The sequence below is a fragment of the Polyodon spathula genome, chromosome 11, assembly GCF_017654505.1.
Source record: "Polyodon spathula isolate WHYD16114869_AA chromosome 11, ASM1765450v1, whole genome shotgun sequence".
In the NCBI taxonomy this organism is placed as follows: Eukaryota; Metazoa; Chordata; class Actinopteri; order Acipenseriformes; family Polyodontidae; genus Polyodon; species Polyodon spathula.
Window position 1 is genome coordinate 34,164,506 of NC_054544.1, and position 17,489 is coordinate 34,181,994.

At 37.5% G+C, this 17,489-nt stretch overlaps 1 protein-coding gene across 1 annotated transcript; it reads right to left on the reverse strand.

Annotated features, from left to right (window-relative positions):
- Nucleotides 1–1,494: 1,494 nt before the first annotated feature.
- Nucleotides 1,495–8,342, reverse strand: LOC121323391 (neutral cholesterol ester hydrolase 1-like). Its single transcript, XM_041264428.1, has 5 exons — nucleotides 8,106–8,342; nucleotides 3,705–3,933; nucleotides 3,321–3,390; nucleotides 2,776–2,947; nucleotides 1,495–2,518 (listed from the first exon to the last, which is right to left on the reverse strand). The coding sequence occupies exons 1-5, from the start codon at nucleotides 8,241–8,243 to the stop codon at nucleotides 1,901–1,903; spliced, it is 1,227 nt and encodes a 408-aa protein (XP_041120362.1). The 5' UTR covers nucleotides 8,244–8,342; the 3' UTR covers nucleotides 1,495–1,900.
- Between the last annotated feature and the right edge of the window lie 9,147 nt (nucleotides 8,343–17,489).

Genomic DNA, 17,489 nt, shown 5'->3' on the forward strand with positions numbered 1-17,489 from the left:
CACAAGGTGTCCAATAGGTCAGACAGGAAACACATTCTACACTTTTTCCAATGTAAAATGTGTTTATTGAAAGAAGAATACATTCTGATAATTTTGCTGTGCGTTGCAGATAGGATATTCTGTTAAATTGACTAAGACAGACATATATACACAGACCCCCCCCCCCCCCCCCCCCCCAAAAAAAACCCCACACCGTTTTAAAAAGTATTGACTTATTTTCTACACATTGTACATTTAGATAATTTCTTCCATGAAGCTAATGCAATAGTGCACTAAACAGTGAACATGTTAAAAGTATTTAACCCCAATTAGAAGTGGTTGCCCAAAACATACATGACAATATGCATACATTCACTTGGGTCACAAATGAGAACTGAAAAGAATGAAAATCAGCAGATTTGGAGCACATAAATAAAAGTTTCATTTCAGGTAAAAAAAACAAATTTAAAGTAACAGAAAGATGACTAAGAAAACAAAATCAGCTTACAGGACTTCAGTGAAATGTCATAAGTATGTGGACTTAACTGATACAGAGAAATGTGCAAGTAGAGCTATCTTTCCTAGTCTTCACTCTGCTGCAGTTACTTTGAAGCTATGACCAAACTGAACTGAGACTGCCTAAATCAGGATCGCCTAGGATGCTGCCTGTCCAGTTTAACAGTCTAACATAGTGAAGTAAAAGATCCTGTAACCATTTCTCCTCCTTTATTATCTAAAGATGAAAATGAATGTTTGACAATTGGAGTAAAATACAAACACGCACACACATATTGCACATACAGCACACATGTATTACTGATCGGAACACGTGTACAAAGTGCCGTAGCAATCGGCAGAATACATCAAGTATACAATGCGGGGTCCAGCAGTTCAGAAGCCCATCAAAGATCTTCTGAAACAGCCATTAAACATTCATGTCTGTACTACAGTGAACTGCTTACTTTGGGTCTGCTGCTTAAAAAGTGTACAGAAATACTCATTGATCTATTCCTAAACACACCCTAGTGCAAACACAGCTCACAAAATTGAAATTATGAGAGCAAAGAACCAGTTAACCAATGGAACCGACTGAATAAATACGTAATACTACTTTGCAATAGAACATGTTCTCAACACTGAGCAGAATAGTGGTCTTGCCTGTTGATTTATTAGGTGCTGTAAACAGAAAGCTATTGCACCTCCTGAATACAGCAGCACTAGATGTTATGTATGCTTATGAACTCTAGTATTCAGGATTGTACAATTATTTTTTATATTCATATACCACATAGAAACATATATCCCACTAAAACACACTGCCCCATTCAAATGTCATTGCACTGGGTGCTCGTTTGACTTGTGTAGGGCAATCTTTATTTTCTTATACCCAGTTTCGGATTTAAGCATTTTAGTTTTCAATGTTCAAAAGAAAGCACGATACAGGAATTTGACATTTTGCACTCTCAATCAAATATTGTATTGAACAAAGTTGAAGATCTAAAAAAAAAAAAGAAATAAAAAGCAAGATGGTTTGTTTATTTAAATATTGATCGGCAACATCTATCCATAATAAAAAGCTAGATATGGTAAAAACTTAAGCTATCTATCTAAAATTTTAGGTAATGTGAACTTTTGGCCATAGCTGTAGAAGTAGAAATGTTCTGATTAACGAAATCAGAACTGCTGACTTGTTTAACTTGAACCAGAAACAGTGCCAGTAATGGAATGTTGGCTGTGCAGAAAACTGTAACCGGAAGTAGTCAAAGCAATAGAACAGTCAGCTCTATGCCACAGACTTTGATCTACAAAAAGCATATTTCCACTGCAATGTTGCACTGATTAGTAATTTAATTCAATTTTAAAGACAGAAACACTAAAAGGTTTTTTAATCCCAGTCAGCCAGCCACTCATGTCAGCTGCTCTACAGATTTTGGTCCAGCCACTTGATGTAGTTGTGCATGGTCCGAATGCCAACAGAAAAGTAAGTGGGCCACAGTCCAAATATCATGCAGCCGTGAAACCCATCTTCATAATGATCATGGGTCACGTGGATTCCAGCTTGCTCCAGGCGCATGGCGTACATGATCCCGTCATCCCTCAAGACGTCATGTTCACAAGTCAGGACGTATGTCTGGGGCAGCAGTTTAAGGACGTCCTCGTCAGCAATCAGGGGTGCGGCTCTGACATCCAGAAAAGCAGGAATCTCCTGGATGACCTTGGGGGTTCCCGTGGCCTGGACTACCGGCTTGTAATTCTTCTTTAATGCTGATGGCAGGAGCGAGGTCCAGTTGACTTTTTCACAGCTAGAGGCGACTTTGCTAAGGTCCAAGGAGGTGTGGTTATTGACCAACAATGAGTGGATAAAGCTTGGGTCCCCATTCAGGTACTCCAGCCAGAATCTGATCATGAGTGAACGGTAAAGGATAGGTACATCCCTATTCTGCTGGTAGGAGGGAGTGTTGAAATCCAGGGCTTGAAGCACTGGGTAGATTAAAGACTGAAGCTTGGGTTTATTGGTGACACTGCTGTCCAGAGCAAGCTAAATAAAAATGGAGCGAAAACAAAATCTTAAAATCCAAGTTAGTGAGTGTACAGCAATACCATGTTCAGGTGTAACTGAACACCAAAAAAACGTACAATAAAAGTTTAGATAAGATGCTGAAACACAATAGATGAATGGATCAGTTTCAAAAAGCAGTTAGTAATGAATGCAGCATTTGCAGTATATACAGTAAAATGGTCCTGCTTAGTGCATCTCAATAATGCCAAGGAAACCCTAGTTGCTTGGTGACCCACCTGTTGAGACACAGCAGCTGCCAGGTTCCCTCCTGCGCTGTCTCCAGACACAGCCACTCTACTGGGGTCTGCTGAATATTTAGCCAGCACCTCTGGAAGTAGGAATTGTTTGGTGGCAAGATAAGCATCATTGTACTGCTCTGGGAAATGCACCTCTGGGGCCAATCTGTAACTGAGAAAGAACAGAAATGTTATGTTTAGACAAGGGACATTCAAATCAGAGGAATTATCAAACCAGGCTTAAAGAGCTACAAGATCAATACTTAAACAACTTTCTATTTTTTTTTCCCCAGCAGTTTTCTAGGATTTAACTGAAAGCTTCCTTTCATATTTTTCACCAGTATATCGACGAGAAACAACCGAAACAAATATCAAACAGATTTTAGCCTTGACTTTAAATTCTAGATTGGAAACAGAATCAGAAACCTTCAAAGCACCCCAGAGTTATCTCGAGATGTTCTACTTTTGTCAATGCAACACAATAAAGAAAACAATATCTAGAGAACAGTATTTTGCATTTTTTGCCCACATGGTTTTCTACTTACTCAACAGAAACAACAACAGCATTCAGATCTTCTGCCATTTTCCGGCAAAGATAATCATAGGACTGCATCCCTGTGGATGAAAACACGTTACTAAACATAGGAATATGCACAGATGTCTTGCACAGAATGTGCTGTTCCAGAATAGGGACAGATTCTACATTAGTGTGAACTTCCTACTGCATCCCAATTAACGCCTTTATGCCTCTTCTGGCCCTGTAATAAGGTTACGTATTTTACAATCCTTCCTTTGAAGAGGTAGTTGACAAAATGAATTGCCCTGTTCTGGGGGGGGAAATCAGGAGAAGACTGAACCTCAATGACTTCATAGGGGAATTGCTGGTTAGTGAAATCGCATGCAACACCAACATTGTATTCAACACTTACTTGCGCTGCCCAGGGACCATCCTCCTCCGTGTATGTAAACCACACTTCTCTTCAATTCACTGTCGCTCCCCCCGGTAGCTTCAAACACCCTGACCTGCACCCCATCAAACACAGTATCCGTCACTCTGACCCCTTCACTGGATGTGGGACTGAGCATTCCAAAATATGTCACCGCAAAATTGAGTACCTTGATGTGGTGGCTCAGCCCCAGACTGTGTGCCAGGTTACCCTACAGAAAAGAGAGGAATAGCATTACTGTTAACTGACAGGGACTGGAAGACAGCATTACAGCCTATTCACTAAAATGATGTTCAATAAAAAAAAGCACCTATCTGGAATTGTCAGTAGAAAGAAGACTCCCATTGCATAGCAGTTTGATCCACTCCCGGTTTTACTTGGAGTTAAGACACACCTGAGGTTGTTACAAACACACTGTAGTTAATCAAGCTTGCACTGAAACCTGGAATGGGTGAAACGGTTATGCAAAAGCAGTCTTATTTTCAGTCCTGCTTAACAATATATTCTAATTCCAGTGGTGCTTTATCAATTCCTTGGTGTCTCCAAATGTTCTTGAGCTTCTCGGAGTAACTTATTAGCATACCTACAATTGAATCATCTGCTAAAATTGGAAAGAAATGTATTGGCATAATGTTCAGAGATGGCATTTATTTTGCAGGACATGAGGGCACAGAATACCACTGCTTAAAAATGTGGCAGAACTGCCAATTCCGTTGTCCCTGGAACAATGTTCAAATTGTCATACTGTTGCATTGAAAACTTGCTGTCCTTGACCTAGCCAGTTATTCTTACTTTGATCTCGTAACATCCATGCCACTGCATTCTTTTCATAAATCTACTTCATGGCTGTTCATGGCGTAGTGTTACACTACAAAATAACACAATGTTCCTTTTGGTTACTCAAGGACATAGACTTACACAATGCAATACAATTTTGCTTAACTAATAAATTAATCTGATTTAGAAGGAAAATAACATTGTGTCCAATATTTTAGTATGGTCTCGTGGGAGAGTTCCCAAGTCAAGCCAGATATTTGCAAAACTCTTTAAAAACAACATATTTGGGGTGGGGTGTAATTCAACGCCAGTGTAGGCAAAGTTCGCCATTCCATTGCCACACTGTCAGAATTATTTAATAAACGTTCACTTCTTGAGACCCCAAAACTGGCAATATGAAGGTTATTTTACACTCGTGATGATGCGAATCTCCACTGCAGGTCTACTGTACTCTCAAGAAACAGAAGCCACTAATATATATTATATATATATATATATATATATATATATATATATATATATATATATATATATATATATATATATATATACACACACACATATATATATATATATATATATATATATATATATATACATATGTGTGGTGGGGTGTGTGTGTATATATAATATATATATATATATATATATACACACACACACATATATATATATATATATATATATATATATATATATATATATATATATATATATATATATATATATACACACACATATATATATATATATATATATATATATATATATATATATATATATATATATATATATATATATATATATATATATATATATATATATATATAATATATCATTATACTGATACAATTATATATTTGGTTAATATAGATATATATATATATATATATCATATATAGGATCAATGTCGTCAAACAGCTGAAAAACCAAAATACTGTACAAGGTTGATCAAATGAACCGCTCAGGGTTTAGAACACAATTGTGTAACTGTCCACCTGGTGGAGATTGATAGGAATGGGCCACTAGGTACGTGGTAGCCTCCTAACAGGTAGAGTAGGTCTGGATCAAGTGCTTTAATGTATGTCGGATGTAGTAGCCGCTAGACAGGTGTAAGCAATTCCAGTCCTGGAGGGCCGGTGTCCAACTGACCAATAAAGCTTCTAATAAGCACTTAATTTGTCCAATTAAGGAATTTAGGGTACAGCTGGAACAAAAACCTGGGGAACCCGGCCCTCCAGGACCTGAATTGCCCACCTCTGCTCTACAGGGAGCTAAACAAGCAGTGTTGAAATAATAGTAAGTTACTGTAATAGTAACACATTAGGTTTAGGGGTAGAGATTAGATGAAAGGGTAGATTTACAAGGCAAGTTTAAAGTTAAGTGTAAGTCAAACATGACTACATGTTGGGACGCTACTGGGTAGCTATTGGTCCATTCGTACGGGAAGATTTTCCTTGATAATATCCCCATTTAAAATCGACTGATTCTAGTCAAATCAGGTAGTGAGCCAAACCCTGTTTCCAGGCCCTGGGTTCTCAACATTTTTTATCTGGATAACAGTGATCCGGATTTTGTAATCCTATATTTTGCGATTGAAATTACTTTAAAAAAAATAAATAAAAAATGTTGTAATCGTAATGATTTGTAGTCTGGATAAATGTTAATAAATGACGGATAGATATGACGGCAAAGTAAATTGCACTTCTGCAGTAATGCAATTTTTTTGTTGTTGATCAAAACAATAAAGTTGCGACAAAGAGAAGTTAAAGGTACGCCTAAATGATTAATTAATGGCATTTTAAAAATAGAACATAGACTGATTTCAAAATACCGATTTGCTTTTATTACATTTTTATTAAAATGGGTAAATATAATTTGTATGCAAGTAATACACACTAAACTGTAAACATGCTTTTTATTAATTGGATTAGTATTAAAATGACCCTGAGAACACTGTCAGGTGCAGTGCACTGTTAAGAAGCAGCTGTACTTGTCTGGTTTTACAGATTACAGCTGTTTAACCTCTAACCTAAATCATTTCCATCTTCCACCCATCTCAGACAACTGTGGTGGAAAGCTGGCATTACCAACTGATCTTTCACTGACTCCATTTACAACTCGTTTTATTTACATAAAACAGAAATAACATTCATGCCAAAAATAACAAATTCAGAACAAAAATGATGAGGGTAATGATAAATATTACCAATACAACCCTATGTACATATTTAAAAATAAAGTTTATTTTATTATATTGAAAAAAATTGCTGGTGCGAATTGTGTGGACACAGGGGAAAAAAAAAAAAAAAAAAAAAAACACTTAGAAAGGAAATACCATCCGTTGTCCATCAACATTCTGTCAATTTCTCCATACTGTAGAACAGTGTTCCCTGAAATCTGAAGCAGCAATGTAGAAGCAACAGGTTTCATTCTACATTTTCTAGTAACAACCATGTAGACTAACGTCCCATTGGCTTTAAAACCAACCGGGCTTTTCTTTAAGGGCAGTCAGATAGCGGCTCTTAATCACGGGTTCATTCAGACTCCAGAGCAACAGCCAGGCTGAAAGATGTTGAGAGAATTTTATATATATATATATATATATATATATATATATATATATATATATATATATATATATATATATACACGCACTACTTAAATGTGTTCTCTAGGCAACATATCAAACTATATTTTGATGGGAAACAGTCATTTAGGGCAATACTTTTACAGATTTTGCCTTCCCTGTTCCTCTTCGATACCTCACTTGACATTTCTAGACCGCAATGATCGCAAATTATATCTCATACAGTAATTTGCCTACCAAAATATACTGAGAAAATGTTTGTTTATGCACACAGGATTAGTAGCCCATTCTTCAGATTCTCACTTCCAGTATACATTAATCGGGTTGCTAATTGTCCGGACTTCGATTTTAAGGGAACTTGTACCGTGTATGGTCAGAACCACTGACCGGATAGCAAAATCCGGTTCTTTCAAATCTTGCTTGTTCATTGCCGTTTGAGTATTTCCATTCTCACTGAGCCAGTCCACTGTGCAAACGATTGTTTTTTGTATTATTATTATTAAGTTTAATAACTATACTGACATTTATTCTGCGTTATTTTGCCATTCAATGGTTAGCGGGATCCGATTACTAAACATCTATTTAAAAAAATAATAATAAATCACCCCACCCAATCGCTTCGCTCGCATTGCTGGTTTTGGAAAAATCTGAAGCTGGCAACCCTATATATTAATAGTGTTTACATGTTTCATGTTGTACAGGAAATTAATGCAAAACAACGAGAAACACCATTCAAAGACTGTAAACATCGATTGACCCTGCTTTGCTCATTCAACCTAATTAACAGAAATTAAACTACTTCCCCCATCCACATACCCATACGGTAAACCAAACAGTGGTCTTCAGGATAGGTCGATATTTAAACACCAATACATTAAGGGGAATTACTATTTGCAAGCAATCCGACCCTTCATTTACATCAGAATGAGAATCTAGTGAATCTGTATTTAACTATATTTGTATGTAACGTTAGGCACACCGATCACAGAACATAGCCTGCTGTTCTCAAGTCTCACCAAATGCTGCACACCCCGGAATGTCGCATCCAACATCAGGAGTTTCCAAGGTTCTGAGATTGTATGCGGCAGCGGAATGTAAATGTAATACGCCGTCAGAACAGAACACAAAACAACAAAACACAGAGTTGACTTCATTGCGGATTTTTTTTTTTTTTTTTTACCGCTATTGCAAACACAATCGTCAACCCTCTGCTGCAAAATTAAGACAAGCAATTTCGAGGAAGTCGATTTCAACCGGTATATAATGCCATTAAACCAATCAGATTGTACAGGAAAAGAGGAGCTTGGGAGTTGAAGTTCCGGTAGTTTTATTCAAAGCATTTTTGTGAAACAAACTCACATATATAAATATAACAGATGTAAACATCCAAATTGACAAATCAACGTATTATAAATCAATATATATATTTGCATTAAACTGCTTTAAAAAAAATATATACATTGGCGGCGTTCTATGTTGCTCAGCAAAGACTTCAGGTCCCACAATGCATTTGAAGTGGCCGCTGTCTTTCATGTCGTCACATAGCAATGAGCAGGAATAAATAAATACAGCATGTGACTGCATGCTTCCCTAGCGTCTGAACTGTGACCTACTTTAATGAAAGTGTTATTCAGTGTTTTGTATTGTGTTGATAGAGCTACTTAAACGTTAGCTGTCTGTTTTAAAATCATACAGTCAGACAATTTCATTTAATTTCCTGTGAGCAAATACATTGTTTCTTTATAGCAATCGTTTTTTTTTTGTTTTTTTTAAATAAATCATAGATACTTGTTCTATGTCGTACTAGTACTTATGTTTTATTAATCTTCTGAACATAATGTTTTCATTGTAAAACATGTTACTTAGAAACACGTGTTATAAATTATACATTCAATCAAACTAAATTGCTTAAGTAATAAAAACGTAGGTTATGATTAGTCATGTTATCTGTTTACTTTACCTACGGAAGCTGTTGTTTTTTAACAAAGTGCGTTTCTTAACGGATAGAAACCAGTTGAACTGGACTCCTATGGTGTACTTCCACTCCTAGACAAGAGTAGCATGTAACTGTTTGTACTACACCTTGCACTACTTACTAGGTATTTATTAACCAGTTTCATCAACCGGCATTAGCTCACTGAGTCACTCGCTTCTCCTCCCCACCTTGTAGCTACCCTACGTCAGAAAATACCTTGAACTTATTGGCTTTAATTTATTTCTTTATTGAGATTCAAATTGTATTTTTCTTACAAGGAAAATGATTACATGGGTTACATACATTAACAAACAAAATAAATAAGAGTTAAAAAGAAAAAAGGAAGAGCTTCACTTTCTTTTGTCTGCAGTACAATGTCAGTGTAGATGTAGCCCAATGCACTCTGCAGTGGTAACATTTCATGCACTCTGATCTCTCCAGGGAGCTGTCTGGGGAACAATCTGTGAGAATCAATGGATATGTATTTTGCTGTTGAAACCAGGGGACACCCAGCATCTGTCAAATACTTCCCTGCTGACACTGGCTTTATGACAGCTAAGCAAACCATTTTTCTTAATTAGAAAAAAACAAACAAACACAAATCTGATTGTTACTCCTTTGATAAACAGCATCTTTTTTTCCTTGATGTATTAAATATGGAGCTGTGTCTTCAATCCTCACTATTTCAACAGGGGAATCTGGAGTAAGGTTCACTGGCTTTTATTTCAAATTGGACTTTTCAACATCACCTCTTTTCTCTGTAAAAATTATCTCACAGAGCCGTTTAAAAACAGTCCAGCTGGCAGAAGAGGTCATGCAATAGCCGATTTGTGTTTCAGATGAATGAATATCAAACTGTATATTTAATCATGAAAACAGCATTTAAAAGTACTTTGTTTAATTAACTCATGAATTCAAGCTTTGTGAATAGAGCCCATTGATGAAGACACCTTTTAGACAGATCTCTATCAAAAGACTCCTCAAGGTCTGAAAAGGGTCTCAAAGACAGTGGTCAGGATTTGTACAGATGGATGAGAGAAGCAAGTGCTAGTTAGTACAGTAATACTACTGTAGGTGGCTGGGCTGTAACAACTACAGGGAGGTACTGTAAAAGCATTTAACATAGTTTTACATTTCACTTTGGGCTGATGAAAAGAAAAAAATAAACATATAGCTAAGTGTTTGGATATTTGGTTTTAATGTATATTTTATAATTACACAAATATCAAGCATCAAGGGCTGTGTGTGATGGATTCCCTGCGTCCTTTCACAACCAAAGCTGACACAACAGATACAATTCAGTTTTGCTGAGATTGTAACATATCAGCCCTTCTGCACTTCAGTGAGTTTCTGACAGTCACTGCAATCATGTCAGCAGAATTTCATTCAGTAGCTGTCTGCATAAAGTGTCAAAATATGTTTTCTAAGTTTGCTTTGTCAAGTGTACTGACATGCCAACAATTGAATGGCTGTGTCATGGTTAGGCCACAAGACGGCGCCATCCAGTAAAAAAAGGGAGTCTGGACATATTTTTTTAATTGTTTTGCTCAATACAAAGACATTGCACAGTTACGTGTTAAAAGCTGTGGATATGGTATCTTGCCTTGTTAAAGTTAAAATACATTGTCAAGTCTCTCTTCATTACAACTATTGTGGATATGGTGTACTTATGGAAATCCCTTGTTGTCCTACTAGTAATAGGATTTAGAACATCTTATTCTATTGGGTTACTTTACCATACAGATACCATACAAAAGTCACATCATTATACAATTTCTATACAGATTATTATTGTTATAATTTTGATATCGGTGACATTTAGAAGAATGTAATTGAAAAATCTAGGGCTCACTGCGGGTCAGTCAAAATAATGACTATTAAATATGTAGCGTACTAGAAACTGAATAACATGGACTCTTCTTTCACAAGTAATCTGAGAGCCACACAGTCTGCAAGACATACTCCTTATAGTATCTGATCTGAAGGGAGACAGGGCAGTGTAAATGACGTGTGAGTGTGCACCAAAAAACTGAAAAAAAAAACAATAATCATCTTTATGTATATTCCTCTAAATTTAGTATGGTAGGTAATGATTTTACAGTTGTGAAATATAGTACTTTTTTTACATAGTTTTATGACTGTGTTTAACTACAGTGTTTGTTGATAGAATATTATATATTTACACAAATGAGGGTTAATGGGACCTTGGCCTAGTTCCCAGCAACTGTATCAAATATATTTATTAGTGTTTGAAATGCCACATTTCATTCCCCCTGAAGACACACACAGTACAACCATGCCCATCAAATTCAATGTCTACATTCCTGGGAATATTATGATATTGTTTGGTCTTGTATGTTTTTTATTAGCACCTGGGAGTTAAAATACAATGTACTGTATGGCAGTGAACATTTTTATATTTTATACAGTAACACACTTCAGGGCATTTGTGCTTTAAAGTTATTGGTTTCTTAACTTTACTTTCAAAAGTTGAATTGCTTAAAAGAATGCTTCTGTAGATGCTAAATCCAACAAGCACATTTGCATCTGTTAATTCTCATCTAAAAATGGTCAATCAATACTTGTTGATAGGCCCATACCTATAATCATGAAGCAAGGCATTTGTTCTGTAACGTTTATATCCAATAAACTTGTTTTCACATCACACGTTGTAGTGGAATCCGGTTTCCAAAATTAAAATCAATTCCAGTTATATTTGGAGCATGGTACACCAGCAACATCATTAGCTGATTATCCACTTTCCGCATAACCTTTTACCCTTTGACCTGCAGAGCCTTCAGGTGTATTTTGAAAAGGATGTGCATGTTTGTTTTAATTATCCTAAAGATCCCATAAACCCTACATGTATTTATCACACAGTCATGTCCGATGCATTAACTGTTTAACCAGTGTTAATAAAACACATTTAAAAAATCAAACAAACAACTTCCTTGTCCTGATTCCCTTATTACAGAAATTCTAACTCGTTTGAAAAACTTCACCTTTTTAAATTATTAGGGATGCAGAACATGATGCTTAAGGTCAAATCTTCCCACATTCCATCCCATATAGACAAAGCATGGGATTAGCCCCACCCCACTCTCTCTGAAGCATTTGAAACAATGCATAACTTTACATACTCAAGGCTGATCTCTCAGCCCTCCGTTAGTCCAAGATTACTGCCAATGGTGGTCTGTGTAGCTAGTACTCAATCATAGACATAACGTAGCATTAAGAAGAAATGGAATTAGACATCAGTAAAGACATCTTGCTGAAAAGTGTAGCAGTTATTGAATTACGTTCCGAAAGTTTTCAGTTTCTTTCCAAATGTGTATCTTTAGGCTGTTTTGTACCAATGAGAAAGTTACTTGATACAGCATTTGATGTCCTCAGATTACCGTAGCTAGCTTATCAAAAGCATTCCAACTGGAACAGTAATAGATTCAGTTGTAATCAACACTTAACTATAGCTGCTCCAAGTTTACCGAAACAATTAATACCAGGATGCTTTGGGATTCTAAGGTTTAGTCCATAACCTTTTAATTCCCAAGCTACAGTTGTGTTTCTTGCTGATGACTATGATAAATTACTCTCCTCTTCTTCCTTTTTCACTGCTGGGTCATTAAGTCCCCCAAGAGACTATAAGATTCTGCATACATTTAAATAATTGCCTGCATTCCTGCTACAGATGGAAATGGCTTGTTTTTATCCTGTGTTGTTCATCCAAACCTGCATTCAACCTTCAATCAGCACAACTGACTCAGTTGGTTTGACTTGGCTGAGCTGCTTGTTTTTTTGCAACCTTTAGCAATATCATGCATTATGCAGTTGAAACCTTGGAGACCATTTACACCTGAGTTTCAGTTTGCCACATTGCTTGAAACATAAGGAATGCTTCACCTGTATGACATTTTACTTATCTTCTTCAACTGTAAGACTTGAAACGATGCCTGTAAGAGATTATTGTGGAATAGCATATAGTACCATATCAGAAACAGAAGCATGTTTCAAAGCAAAATACATGCAAGCCAATTTCTAAACATGTGTAATGTTCCATTGATTAATAGGCTATACAGGTTCTTTAAATACAGGTTAATTCAACTTTTCTTACAGTATTTATTACTGCACCCTCTTAATTCATAGATGTCGGGTTTACCTATACTTTTGAACCCACTCAAGGTACAGTATAACAAATGGACTCCACTCAGTTTGAAAATGTAAGATTCTTCCTTATGACCAAGTCTTTGGTATTCTTGTCAAATGTACCGTTAGAAGCCAAGGCATTGAAAAATGCATGAATGCATTGAATTGAAGCAGGAGTGTGTTCTGTTGTTGGGCAACAGTAACTACAATACAATTAACTGTGGAAACTGCTCCCTGTGGAGAGCAGCTTGTAAATCCACAATGACTACTCAAGTAATGAAGCGTGACAATTACATTTAAAAGGCTTTTTAAGTCCTAACCTGTTTGCAATGTCTATACTCTATGTGGGTGGTGCTGTTCTCCTTTTTTTCTTTTGTTCTGAAAGATCCCGTGGAATCCCTTCGTACAGCCAGGAAGTGAACATGCACTCTGCAACACACCGCCATGCCTTTACCAGATTGTGCAGATTGGAGAGGTCGGGTGGGTGTGCAGGGAGAGATGATGGTCTGGAGGTAGCTGGGTGCAGTCTGGTCAAGGCATCGCTAGGTGAGTACAAGAGTCTTGAACTGGATGCGAGCAATGATCGGGAGTCAGTGGAGTGAGTGGAGCAGTGGAGTAGCGTGGGAGAAGCAAGCTAGAGAGAACACCAGGCTAGCAGCAGAGTTCTGGATGAGCTGGAGCGGACGGATGGCGGATGCAGGGAGGCCAGCCAGGATGGAGCTACAGTAGTCTAGGCGGGAGAGTACCAGGGCTTGGACGAGGAGTTGCATGGAGTAGTTGGTGAGGAAGGGTCAGATTCTTCATATGTTGCGCAGGAAGAATCGGCTGGTGCTAGCGAGAGTGGAGATGTGCTGGGAGTAAGAGAGGCAATTCTGCTAATGCAGTAATGATGTGCTAAGCTGTCTCGGTATACATTTGACATACAACCACAGCGAGTCTTTGTTCACAAAGAAACTGCATAGTGATACTGAATTTGCTGCTATTCAGATGTAAAACCCATTGATGTAAAATCTATTGATTGAGACAAAAGAGTGTTTCACAGAGTTATGGGGTTGCTTCCAGGAATAGAATATAAACAAGAATTTTATGTGGGAAAACTGTAACACTTGTACAGAATCAGTCCTAGGGAGTAAAGGCAGAAAGCCTTTACTCTGGGATTAGTTCATATTTCCAGTAAATCTTAACTAAAATGAATTTACCATAAATTCTTACATCTACCATTTGAATGAAGCACACTTGCTTTTGATTTGTTTATGCTAACTTTTACTAAGGGGTCCTTGCTCTTCCTCATCCCAGCATTCCTTGCAGGGGGTCAGGAGAAGAAAAGCAGAGATGGCAAAACATGAAAAGTAAAAGCAGTGAATCATTATTGAGAAAGAAAGAGTCAGGATGTGGAGTAGTTCAATAGCTACTGGGAGTTTCAAGTTCCCTATTCCAGGAAGCTATGTGCATTGAAGTGCACTAAATAATATATGGGGAGCCTGCACTGTGAACAAATATGATTTGTATTATCTACCCATCATCTCATATGAGTGGATCTCATTCATTCATAATCAGGGCTTGACTCAAGGAGGTTATCCAGTGTTGTCTCCAATGTAAAACTTAATATTAAGTATTTGAAAGCTAACCTGTGGTGATATTAGCAATGACAATACCCAGTGTATCACAGGCCACAGACATCGGATCCTCTGTTAGAGCTGAGGTAATGAGATTCAAAATGAACACTCAAGGACACTTCCCTAACCATGTTTCTATTTTGTTCTAATCATAAGAATATTTTTGGAATGCATTTTGATGGTTGTCTTGACGATATTTCTTTGGTATCCATTTTGATGGCGCGTGGTTTTCTTGATGATATTTTTGGACTCCATGGGTGTGTTAAGTGAGCCACTCAAAGTGAGAATGCTCAGAAAGCACACTGAGCAGATTTAAATGACTTTACACTCTGCTTCACGACAGCGCTGAGCGACTTTTAAAAATGGAGAACAATAATTCTTTGCTTGTGTGTGTTTCTGAGGAGACGATAGATGAAAAGGCCTTATGTGACGTTATTGTCCCTTGCTGTACCTCACTGAGTTCGGTGCTCTGTTTGGACTGAACCTCATATCTGGCTGTGTTTAATACTGACAATACCGACATTAATAATGAAAATTATGAATAATATTAATGCTACAAGCCTAATAATACATGAATAACCATAAAACAGCTCTACATTTTTAAAAAATGAAATTAAATAATACAAATTGGAAAACAACAATTTTTACCATCTTAATTAGCCAATTAATACAGAACTTCATAAGTCGAAACCAGTTCATTGTTCTTGACAAACGTATTTGTCAATCCTGCCTGTCATCTCCACTTGTTTCCTGCCATTCTGTCCACTCACTCCGATCACTGATGAGAAATGCTCAGGAGTGCTCTGAGCGGCTCAGCAGTAGCAGAACTGAACAAATCATTAAGTTGATTATTTTGTTGAGAATCTCTGAGCCACTCACTTACTTAACGCTCCCCATTTTGATGGTGAGTGGTTGTCTTGACGATATGTTTGGATTCCATTTTGATGGCAAGTGGCTGTCTTGACGATATTTTTGGAATCCATTTTTATGGTGAGTGTTTTTCTTGGGAGTTTTGCACTGTGGCTGTCACAGTAACACCTGCTTTGTGGCTTGAAAGTCTTTCAGTGGCAGTCGGAGTTCAAATTTCAACATAAGAAAGAAACTGCAAAAAGGAAAGCACAGAAAATAAAATAACTAAAGTGTATACTGCCCAAAAAAAAAAAAAACTGCTCCTCATGACCTGCCCTTGACAGCTACATTTTTACTACTATATAAAGACACTGTAAAACATTCATATTATTTCATAGGTCTTTTTTTAAAACAATTTCATGCTTCCAAAATATATTTTCACACTTTATGCTGATAGCTTCTAAATAACTGCTCTTGCTGACGTAAGTACAATGTTAGACAGCCGCAAATAAAAAATGGAGAGGGGGGAAGGCAAGGAGCTGTCATTCGACAATTTTAGCCAAATTCTATCTACTGGTCAATCTACACTGAGTCAAAAAAGGTGTCATTCCCTGATTTGTAAGGATGGATATATTCCAGCAAGCACTGCAAAGGGACCCTGGGACCTGCAATCTCCAGTGTATCAGATGACTAATGTACTGTATAATATTACCTTAGTCTAGAGACAAGTCCTAAATGTGATGATAATGCAGGGCTGTTTTGTCTATTTCCTGGCACATAGAACACATGGCACATGTCACATTTAAGGTGGATGACTGAAAGGTTTACCAAGGTGATGAAAGTCTTTCACCTCTAGGTCACCATTTCACACCTAGACTAGGTCATTACTGATTGAAAGCCATGTCTGCTTGTCACAAAGATGGCTATAGCGGGTGACGTCAGACCAGAAACAGGGACCAACACAGAACAGACAGAGATGTGGAGTTTGGTGAAGCCGAGCGCTTGGTTCAGCTTAGCATTTAATAATTAAACAGACAGAAAATGAAAGGTTTGAAAAACAAACAAAACACGGCACTGGTAGCCAAAACAAAGGGACAAACAAAAATGATGAGCCGCTATTATGATTTACTGTTATCTCCGTCTCCAATCCCATTCTCCACTCACCGAAGACACCACCCGGAGTGACTGAAAACATGTTGCTTTTATGCAGCTGTACCGAGACTCGATTGCTAATCAATTGGAGTCTCGGTACAACTTCAAGTGAATTAATAAAGTGCAATTCCCTGTGCTCACATATTGTGGAGTGGAAGCGACAGCGAGTGGGAGAAGTACAGGCGTGGAAAAGTACAGAGCAGTTTAGAAGCAGTAAGGAAAAATTGCATCTTGAATTGCTTTTATCAGAAAACAGAGGACATTGGGGAAACACAGCTCAAAATCAAACAGCCGCGTCTGTTTTTCTGATAACAAACAAGCTGAAACTCGGAGCAGCTGATTCAAATTCAGCGCCGTTCTGAGACACTGGCGAGGGGAGGAGCCAACAGCACAGCAGAACAACGCAGTTAAACGAGGCAGTCTTCCCAGCGACAGCGAGTGGGAGAAGTACAGGCATGGAAAAGTACAGAGCAGTTTAGAAGCAGTTTGAAAGCAGGTTGACGTCTGCAGAAGAAACTCAATTTAAAAAAAAAAAAAAAAAAAAACAACCCTCAACATGGTCTTCAAGCCAGTAATCTGTGGCACCTGCTTGATGTGGGAAATCCGAGAAAACCCAGCGGAGCTAAACCAAGTGTGCCTAGTGCTGCGCGATCCAGGACTTGCAT

Excerpts from the sequence above, each read along its gene's own strand:
- LOC121323391 (XM_041264428.1), bottom strand. The coding sequence starts at position 8,243 with ATGAAGTCAACTCTGTGTTTTGTTGTTTTGTGTTCTGTTCTGACGGCG. Across the intron at positions 2,948-3,320 it reads GCTGTTGTTGTTTCTGTTGA|TTACAGATTGGCCCCAGAGG; the intron begins GTAAGTAGAAAA and ends GTTCTTTCTCAG. Across the intron at positions 2,519-2,775 it reads CAGCTGCTGTGTCTCAACAG|CTTGCTCTGGACAGCAGTGT; the intron begins GTGGGTCACCAA and ends ATTTTTATTTAG.